Source organism: Crocodylus porosus, unplaced genomic scaffold (assembly GCF_001723895.1).
Source record: "Crocodylus porosus isolate Cpor-Errol unplaced genomic scaffold, CroPor_comp1, whole genome shotgun sequence".
Classification (NCBI taxonomy): Eukaryota; Metazoa; Chordata; order Crocodylia; family Crocodylidae; genus Crocodylus; species Crocodylus porosus.
Window position 1 is genome coordinate 44,648,481 of NW_017728943.1, and position 10,566 is coordinate 44,659,046.

The window sequence follows — 10,566 nt, forward strand, 5'->3', positions numbered from 1 at the left end:
GCCTCACTGCAGCTTACCATGGCGCAAGCTCTGGGTGGGCAGCAGCAGCAAGCACTGCCCAGCATGGCAAGCGGGAGGGCTGCAGCTGCTGTGGCACAGCCCCAATCGGTGAGCCCAGAACCGGTGCAGGGCCCAGGTTGGTGGCGGGGGCAGGTTCCAAACAGGTGCCGTGTGTGTGGGGGGGAAGCAGCCCCTACCCTGTGCCTGACGCCCTGCGCCACAACCGCTCACAGCCCATGTGGGGCTGTCTGTGCCTGCTCAGGACAGTGCCTCACGGGCTGCGAGTGGCTGCAGCAAGGAGCACCAGCCACTGGGCGGCTGAGGGGCCGCTTTTCCCCGCACTTTGCACCAACTCCTTCCCTGCCAGCAAGCAGGGTGTCGGGGCTGTGTGCTGCCTCCCGCCTGTACCACGCAGCTCGGGGGCACTGGGAGTGAGCGGGCGCAAGAGCACCGGGCTTGAACCAGTGTCCCAAGGCCAGCAGCAGCAGGGCCCACTACAGGGTGGCAGGGGTACAGGGTCCTGGGTGGCTGGGGCTCTGTGGAGCCAGGCCAGCTCCCTACGTTCCCTGCTGGTGCAGCCCAGCCTGGCTCCACAGACCCCTGCCAGCCTGCACCCTTCTGTGGGCCCCACCGGTGCTGGCCCTGGGACATTGGTCCCAAGATGGTGATGAGGGGGCAGGGCACCTGTCAAGGGGCAGGGCTACCCATGAAGCCCTTGACAGCTTACCAAAACTGGGTATGTGGCCCTCCGGCCAAAATAATTGCCTGCCTGCCCCTGCTCTGGAAGGTAGGGCTAGGATCTTGAATGACCTGGATTGACTTGAGAAATGGTCCAGAATCAGTTGGATCAGATTGAGTAATGAAAAATACAAGGTCCTCTACTTGGGATGGAATAAGTTCATGCACAAATGCAGACTGGGGAATGAGTGGTTAGGTTGTGGAACTGCAGGGGGGTTACAGTAGACAATAAAATGAATATATTGCTGAAAAAATACAATCCAGTATGCTGTTGGCTAACTTGCAAATCAAGGGACGTGATTCTTTCACTCTGTTCAGCAGTAGTGAGATGTCACCTGGTGTACTGTGTCCATTTTTGGGCCCCACACTTGAAGGTTGTGGACAGCTTGGAAAGAGTCCAGTGCAAAGTATCAAAAATTATTAGAAGCCCTGGAGGCAAGACTTATGAGGAAAGGTTGAAAAAGCTAGGTTGATTTAGTCTGGGAAGGAGGGCAGGGTTCAATTTGATAATAGTCTTCAAATACCTGAAGGGCAATTACAGGATAGAGGTGGGCTCTTCTCTTTGACCATAGGGGACAGAATTAGGAGCAAAAGCCTCATGCCTGCTGCAGGGGAAATTTAGGTTGTGAATTAGGAGAAACTTTTTGGGTATGAGGGTGATCAAACACTGGAACAGGTTACCTAGAGAAATTGTTAATTTCCATCCTTGGAAGTTTTCTGGAGCAAGTTAGACATACTTGGCTGGATGGTTTAGCCAGAGATGCTTCTGCCATCAGCAGGGGGTAGGACTAAGTGTCCTCCTCTGGCCCCTACCTTCCTATGACTCTTGTTGACAAGGAGCCAGAGCTGGCATCTGGATGTCTTGCAAGACCTGGTGGTTTCGTGAGAATTGGATTTAAATAATCTGTTGTTGGAGAGATGTTTGCAGTTGTGTGGCTGCCACTATCTTATGGACAGCAGGTATCTGCATCTATGAACATGCCCAGTTTTTTTTGCATCCTGCTCAAGTTTTAGACTCTCTTGTGGCAAAGAGTTTTACATGTTAATTAGGCTCTGTGATTTTTTTTTTTTTTTGGTTACGTTTTGAAAATATGGGTTTCACTTTGGATTAATTCTTTGTTTTTAAGCCTGAAATATGATAATTCAGCTTTGCTGAATTTCTTTACCAATTTTTTATTGTACACATACTTATCTTTCATCTATTGTTGACAGTCATCATCTTAGTCTTCTCTGTATGTAAGTTTTGAAATGTTTCTTTTACAGATCGGTCAATTAGGCCACTCTTCCCAGAAGGCTACTACTATGATACACAGGTAGGTTGTGCTCATTATATTTAATGATAATCACATTTGTGGATTTAATTTGGAGATGGGCTTCTATGGAAGCCCTAGAAAATGATTTTGGAGTAGCATTCATGATGGATCCACATTTTGCAAAATAGTATTTATTGCTGATGTGATAGAAAAATTAACAGCAGCATCCTTTAATCATTCAGTAAATTGCTTTGTTTTAACAAGTGTCCTATGTTATTAGAAACAGTTACTCTCTTGAACTGGTTTAAATTCAGGCTAGCTATCTTAAGGAAATAATGCAATTTATATTTAGGGAGCAAGTCATTTTTACTCGGTAACAGTTTAATTGAAATTGTGTAGCAATAATAATTCTTATATTGCACATCCAGTAGAATAGGATATTCAGCGAACTTAATTCAGGCTTCCAATAGGTTTTTTGTTGCAAGCTTGTTCTTGATTTTTCCATGTCTGAGAGAGATGCTTCACTACTTCCCATGGTGTGAAAATAATCCTGAATATTTGAGATCCTTTTAGTCTTTTTTTGTGAACATTTAAAGGCTGCTCACCATGAAATGTTGTTGATCATGCACTTTACCCCTCATGTTTATTTCATTATTTTGGTTGTTAAGGTAAGCAAATACAAAGTGTAGATCCATGGTTTTCAACAAGGGTTCCATGGTTCCAGGGGGTACCACAGCATGGGTTCCTGTTGCCACAGCCCTTCCAAGGTCCCACTCTGCACCCGTCTCCTAGAAACAGATACATGGGACAGTTCCACCTGCCCCAGGCATCTGTTCCTGGGGGACACCATGCAGGGTCAAACCAAGAAGGACTGTGGCAAGAGAGCACACCCCTGCTACAGCTACTTCCTGATCTGGCTCTACAGAAGGGACATGGTGTGGTTGTACTTGGCTGCGGTGGTAGCATTTCTGGTGAAAATCATTGACATATGAGGATGATACATTTTGCTTTTAGCTCATTCCCTCCAAGTCTCTGAGATGATCTCCTTGCTTGCACCTGATTGCTAATGACATGCTGCTTGCTTGTTGTATTAATCCTGCTTGCTTTCAGCCTTCATTTGAGAGAAACTGTTTTGAGCTCTAGTAAACTCTTTTAGTATAAGATCAGTGAAAACAGCTCCTGCAGACTTTCTGCAGCAAGCAGGTGGGAAAGATGTGCAAACTAATGAACTGTGTTTTAACCACGGATGCTGGTCAAAGCTTTAATCCATCTGGCTTAGGGACCATATAAATGGGGTAGGAAGAATGAAGGATGCTTTTGCACACTCCCCAGTAACATCTGAACTGTTTATCAGCCTTCTCTTTAGTCCGCTGTACAGTTTGCTTTTAATAAAGCTCCCTGGTACATCGGAGGTGGAAGTTGGTCCTTTAGTCTTTCAAATGAACTCTTAAATGTCTGTATGCCTGGCATTGCGTGCATTAGTGGCTGAAGCAATACAATGATGGTTCTCAGTTATGGTACCAGCAAATTCAAAAAAGTCAGATGGGTGCCAGGTCTCTGATAAAGTTGAGAACTACTGGTATAGACAAAGATAATTACATTTTAAGGACCAATACTTGTTCTGACTTCGCAGTTCTTAGTGTCACATATTAACATTTTTCTTTACCAGTTAATTAAAATATATATTTGAATACTTTTCATTTACTTATATGAGCTTGTACATGTATTAGGTAACTGCATTTCATAACCCTTGCAAATATATCCTAAGTAGAAAATAATGCAAGAACTTTGAGCTATGTTTTTTGTCTTTCTGTCTTATACCAGATCATTTGTAATATTTTAGCAGTAGATGGTATCAATGACCCTGATGTCCTGGCAATTAATGGAGGTAAAAAGGATTCTCTCTTTAGAAAAGTCTGCAAAATATTTTTTATTTATGTTTGTGTGAACAGTTTATAATATATTTCATATCTTACAATTTTAGCATCTGCAGCACTTGCATTATCAGATATTCCTTGGAATGGTCCAATTGGTAAGTAGATGTTTTAGTATCAAGGAAATAATGGAGCAGTTAGGCTACAAGAACCTTGCACGCCTAAAACAAAGTCTCTGATTCTAATGGTAATTTATAGTTTTCTAATCTTGTTTTTCTGTCTTTCTGTGTGAAAGGTCTGTGCAACAAGGAAAAGCAATTAATGGACAATTTTAAAAAGAGATATTGCTACTTAGATTTTTTTTGTAGAACCCAAGTAACTTTGATTAGGAAATTACCTTCTTGTTTTTATTTCCCGTGGAAAATAACACTTTTAAAATACATGGCTTATTGTATTTTATTTATGTTAATGCATGCCTATGAAAGCTTCTTCATAGGGTATTGCTACTGCAGATGAACTCTTTATTTTGTTTACGCTTTATGGACACCTCTTTTGTTTCCTCAATAAGTATCAAAACCATTCTCTTGGAGGTCTTTCTTCCCCTTTAAAACATTCCTAACCATCTTTTTCTGAGAAATGGTCTCTGGTGTACCAGCCCTGTTAGAACATCTTTAATTTGCAATATGTTTTCTGTTAGCCAATCAGTTGGGAAACAGTAAAACTTTATTGTTACCTTATCCCTTCAAGAACATTTTTTTTAAATGCTCAGAAAATAAAATTTGATTAAACTGGAATTAAGGCTGAAAGATTGTGTGTGTGTGTGTGTGTGTGTGTGTGTGTGCAAATACGTTAGAATCCAAGGCAGTGTAGATAGAGCTCTGTACTGGGTGTCAGAGGACCTGGCCTCTATTTCCAGCTGTGCCATAGGGCTAACTTTTGGTGACTTTTGGCAAATCATGTTACTGCTTTGTGCCGGGTTTTTTTCCCTTTCTTTATAATGAGAGTAGTGATACTAACCCCCTAAGTAAAGCTCTTGGGGCATTTTACATGTGCTTTTACATGTGCTCTGAGACATGGTGCAGAGCGTTTTAATTAGCAAGCTATGATAATTAAAAGTGCCTATGCGTTTGTGTACCAACATCCATGTGATGAAGAAATGGTGGTGGGGTGCTTTGAACTAAAGCTCATTGAACATGTTTTAGTTCAAAGAGCCATGCTGCCATTTTTTCAGTGTGGAGACACTGATGCACATGACTCGCAAGGCTGCTAAAGTGTGTCAATTTCCATGCTTGATTAAGCAAGTCTGCTCTGACATGCTAGATTTTCAGCACATCAGAGCAAGCTTCTTGCACATCTGTAGGAGCATCTAGATTCGGAAGTGAAAATGAATGAAAGCTAACCGGTATTATTTTGGCATTTGAAAATATTTTACGTTCCTGAGTTTAATGTATTATAGCTGTAATACGTGAATGGGGTTTTAGTGCTCAAATTTTGCTTCGTATTTTTTACTTCCTTTGTTTTTTCAGGTTTTGGGAAAACTTGTGTGCAGGGCCTTGTGTCAAAGGAAGCAGGATAGTGGCTCTTTTTATCTTCAGGCACCCTCCTGTCCCTTTCCCCAAGAATTCTAATTGGAGGTTTTCAGCAACTGGAAATAGCTTTCATGAAGGAAACTTTTCCCGACAGATGTTTTACTTCATGTGTTTTTCATAAAAGAATTATGTTCTAGAAAACCCACATCCAAATTATGAAGAAAAGCAGGCTGTTAAACTGGGTATAACGCTACTACCAGGGATATTATGAGAATGGTACTGACCCAGTAAATAAGAATATTCGAGGTTATTTCATTTTTATTTAATTTTTTAAACTGTGTTGTTTGAATTTGCATTATTTTGCAAGAATACCTGGAAGAAGTATATTAAACCTGCATTATTTTGCAAGAATACCTGGAAGAAGTATATTAAACCACTAATATCCCTAAAGAAAATTTTCAATTAATAATATGAGTTGCTGTGAGAAGAAAATAAAGTTAAAGCACAGGTATTAAGCTGCAAAGATAACTCCTGGATTTTCTCTGTAGGTGCAGTACGGGTAGGAATTGTTGATGGGCAGCTTGTTATTAACCCAACTAGAAAAGAAATGTCATCTAGTCCGTTGAATTTAGTGGTTGCTGGAGGCCCTCAAAGTCAGATTGGTAAGTGGTTAAATTATTCAAATTGGGGCGGGGGCTAGTTGAAGGAAGTTAACGCATTCTCGTCATTTAATTGTAACTAGAAACATTTCCTTTCTATAGAATAAATAAGAATAGTTAAAACATGTTTTTCTTTTTTTGATTTGTCTGAAATGCTTTTGCTGAATAACTGAGACCTAAATCTGTTTAGACAAATCTTAACTTGAGCCAACTGCTTCCTGATTTGGATTTCATCTTGAACTTAGTCTACTTTATAACTACAATTAATGTTTAGATTGTATTTATATTATTTCAGATTTTTGTATCACAACTTTATGTAATCGTGCTGTTCTACATAATCAGATTGTGTGACAGTTAAATGCACATTCTGCCCATTAGCTTATATTGGGGCATTTTTTTCCTGTAAACTGCATTGTATGGAATTTCTCTGCACTGAGTTGCATGTAAATTAAAATTATTCTGTAATCTTCCTATTAACGTTTGCATAAATCCAATGTCTTGGTTTCCATAAAACACTATTTCTATTATAATGTTTGGAAATAATAGAATCAACCTGATGGAGAACAAAGCAACCAAGCCATTGTTATAAATTTTAACAAATCACCTTACCCTTCACATTCTCTTTGTGATAGGTACAATTTAATTGTTTGTTCTATAAGGGTTGAAAAGCATAATGATTAATTGGCTTAAACTTTGATTTGTAGTCATGTTGGAAGCAGCAGCTGACAATATACTGCAGCAGGACTTGTGCCATGCCATCAAAACTGGGTTGAAGCATACCCAGCAAATACTTCAAAGTATCCAACACCTGGTGAAAAAACAGGGTACTGCCAAGAGAGCTGCTGAGAATTTATTTGTTGCTCCAGCAGAAATTGTGGAATATACAAAGGAGTAAGTACAACAAAGCAGTTCTGCTTTAAAGTGTGCCATTTAACTAACCTGAGCTGTTACAAAAGAAGGTGCCATGCATCACATAAAGAGCCAGATTGGGAAGCGGTTGTGGCAGGACGCATATTCTTGCTGTAGCCCTTCCCAGTCCAACCCTGCCCAGTGTCTCCTAAAACAGAAGCACACAGGACATGTGGAACTGTCTTGCATGCTTCTGTTTTTGCTATGCAAGTCAGAACTGAAGGGAAAAGCAGCTGCAGCAGAAAGGTGTACCTGCCTGTATTATGTTCATAGATTCTAGGGTCGGAAGGGACCTCAACAGATCATCGAGTCCAACCCCCTGCCTAGGCAGGAAAGAGTGCTGGGGTCAGATGCCTATCCAGTGTTCTCTTAAAGACCCCCAAGGTAGGGGAGAGCACCACCTCCCTTGGAAGCCCATTCCAAATTTTGGCCACCCTTACCGTGAAGAAGTTTTCCTGATATCTAGCCTAAATATGCTCTCTGTCAGTTTGTGACCATTGCTCCTGGTTACCCCAAGAGGTGCCCTGGTGAACAGAGCATCTCCAATCCCTTGCTGCATCCCCGTAATGAATTTGTAGGCAACCACAAGATCACCTCTCAGCCTTCTCTTGTGGAAGCTGAAGAGGTCCACGTCCCTCAGTCTCTCCTCATAGGGCTTGTCTTGTAAGCCCGTAACCATACAAGTGGCTCTCCTTTGGACCCTCTTGAGTGTATCAACATCCTTCTTGTTATGCAGGCAGGCATGCCAGGAAGTGCTGCAGCAGAAATGGCTTGGTTCTAATATGCCCCCTGAAAAAGGGAGGCATGTGACACAGTTTTAGCTGGTGGCAGCAGCATTTATTTTCAGGCTGCCAGCACCATGGGGTGAAACTGCTCTGGGCGCTTCCATTTTTCAGGAGGAATGTTGGCACCAAACTGGGAAGAGCCACAGCAGAAACAGCACACATGCTGGCGTCTATAATGCAGGCAAGCTCACCTTTCTGGTGAAGTTGTTTTGTCAGGTCAAGTCCAGCATGCTTCCTGAAAAGAGGGGCACGAGGCAATTTCACTCTGCAACAGTGGCAGCATTGCAGCGCCCCTGACAGGTTCTTGCACCATCCCAGTTGAGAAGCATTGGAGATGAGCTTCTCTTTGAAAACAGAAAAATATAGGAACTGGTCATTCCAGGGCTTCTAAACATATAAAAGATGTCTTCTTTTGTTTTTATAAATGTCCAGATGAGCCCCACTTAATTTCGTTGCCTTTTTTTCAGGGACTCATTCTTTTTCTTATGTTACTTAAATATTTTTGACAGACAATGACAACTACAAAGAACTTTTCCAGTTTGAATTTGCACCAACCTTATAGATGAATCCGTCTAAAATTTAAGTTTAAAAACTATTAACCAAAGCATACAATGTTAATGTGAAAAGTTTTTTCTAAATTTTATTGCAACAAAATGTTAGTGAAGTAGTGTTCTAAATAGACCAAGTTTCAACATGGAACAGGTGTGCATGTGAATCCTAGATATAGTATTGTACTGGGGGAAATGTTACACTTATAGATATAAGTTTAAATAATTATAATAATTATATAATTTTTATATATATGCATGTGTGTAAAATAAAGTTTAACATGTTTAGATATATTACAAAATGTTTGCTATATATTATAACATCAAAGATGCAGTGCTAAAATCTCTGATCATTTAGTAATCTTTAATCATAGTTCCCCTCAGAGTATTAGATACATTCTTGTTCCTATTTTACTTAACCTTTGTGTAATTTGAAAATTATTTTTTTTTGTTTTCTAAAAGACTTGCATCTGATAAGCTACGTGAAGTGTTTAAAGATTTTAACCATGACAAAGTAAGTAGTGACACCAAAATCTGTTTATTTAAACAAATCACATTTGTGTTGGTTTTCTGAATTTTTTCTCAACTAATTTGTTTAAATTAAGTTTACTACCCCCTTAATGACAGCTCCTTAAGAAACAATTGTCATTAGACTGACTTTAGTTCTGCTGTGTATTGCTTATGCAGTAATACATTTGACTTGGTTTTTCTTAATTTAGTTGCTTTCATAGGGGCTGAGATTTGTACTCTGCAGAATGCTATGGTTCTTTGTGCTTGAAATTCCATTGTTATCAATGTTCATTATGTTGCTATAATAATGGATCACAAATTTTGTGTTTTAGATTTCTCGAGATGAAGAAATTAACAAGATAAGACTTAAAACAGAAGAACAGCTGAGAGGTATTGTACTAATGTTTAGGGAGTTAAAAGAACCCTATTTAGATTCTGAGCTATTCATTGTAGCATTTGCCTAGGCATAGATGGGCTCTAGTATTGATTGAGGTCTGTAAGTGTGACCATGCTATAAAGTTAGATTTTTTTTGCTTAATTTACATTTCATACAAAAAAAAAGCCTGCTTTTGTTTGTCTTCATGTTCCTAGAAGACGTATATGGGGTCTTGGGAATGTTTATTGTAAATTTTATACTGTCAATAAAGGGGTATCGGGGAACTGAATCTCTTAAGTGAGGCTTCCTTTATCTTAAATATTACTCGTAAGTAGGGATCTCCAGAATTTGTATCAGAAGTGCACAGCTCCTTTAATCTTGGAGTTTCCCGCATGCACCTCTCTGCCACTGATGGTAGAGACACCCAATGGCTTGCCACCTGTGCCTGATGGCTGGCAGGCAAAAACTGCAGCTCCAGTTTCAGGTGTGGGCAGCAAGTGACAAGGTCCCTCTGCCAGTCAGTGGCAGGGGAGTGCATGAAGGGAACTCCAGATTAAAGAAGCTGCAGGACTGTGCACAAATTCCAGAGATCCTTACTCATAAGTTAAATACATTTTAATAAAGTTTTTAAATATCTGACTAAAATTCCCTACCCTACAACTTACACTTCTTGGCTCTTACACCATTATTCACTAACTCCCTTGTTCTCCCACGGGCCAAACAGAATGACCTGGCAGGCCGCATGCGGCCCACAGGCCACGTTTTGCCCACCTCTGGCCTAGGATCAGAGTGCTGAACAGTTAGCAGTTGATGGTCAGGTAATCAGAATGTGGATAACTGCTGAAAAAAATTTTCCCCTACTTTCCCTGTTGATAAGGAGGGAGAGGAAATGTGATAGAAGAAATGTATCCTTCTCCCTCTGCTGTAGCCTCCTGTTCTGAAGGCAAACACAAGGAAAGCTACTGAGCAAAAGGGGAGTGGATTGTACAGCTCATATTTTCTCCCTTCCCATGTTAAAAATGAAAACTCTGCATTTGTTCATAACCATAGCAAGATATGAAAGCTTCCCCAAGTCTCCAGATTGTAGAAGTGTAAGGTAGGGTCTCTCTCATCTTACTGACATGGGACCTGCTCAGCCATGGACTGGCCCTGCTACAATTCATTAATTGTTAACTTACTAAAAAGTGTTGTCTTTCCATAGGAGTAGAAAGCTAGAATCTACTTATCCTTCCTTTTAGCAGCTTAAGAGATGAGTGGACCTAAAACTGTGAGGGTGCTGGTGTTTGTCTCGCAAGGGGGCTGATGGCTCCGCATCTGGTAATAGATGTGGAAGCCACTTCATAGTTTCTAGGGTCGGAAGGGTCCTGAGCAGATCATCTAGTCCG

The 10,566-nt window shown here is 40.7% G+C and overlaps 1 protein-coding gene across 2 annotated transcripts in view; it reads left to right on the forward strand.

Annotated features, from left to right (window-relative positions):
- Positions 1–10,566, forward strand: part of PNPT1 (polyribonucleotide nucleotidyltransferase 1) — a 47,462-nt gene that overhangs the window by 6,239 nt on the left and 30,657 nt on the right. For both annotated transcript variants that reach the window (XM_019549255.1, XM_019549256.1), the window contains exons 5-11: positions 2,002–2,051; positions 3,816–3,879; positions 3,976–4,023; positions 5,943–6,056; positions 6,758–6,944; positions 8,758–8,809; positions 9,138–9,195. In XM_019549255.1, coding sequence (XP_019404800.1) covers positions 2,002–2,051; positions 3,816–3,879; positions 3,976–4,023; positions 5,943–6,056; positions 6,758–6,944; positions 8,758–8,809; positions 9,138–9,195 — 573 coding nt within the window. The remainder of the gene's footprint in view (positions 1–2,001; positions 2,052–3,815; positions 3,880–3,975; positions 4,024–5,942; positions 6,057–6,757; positions 6,945–8,757; positions 8,810–9,137; positions 9,196–10,566) is intronic.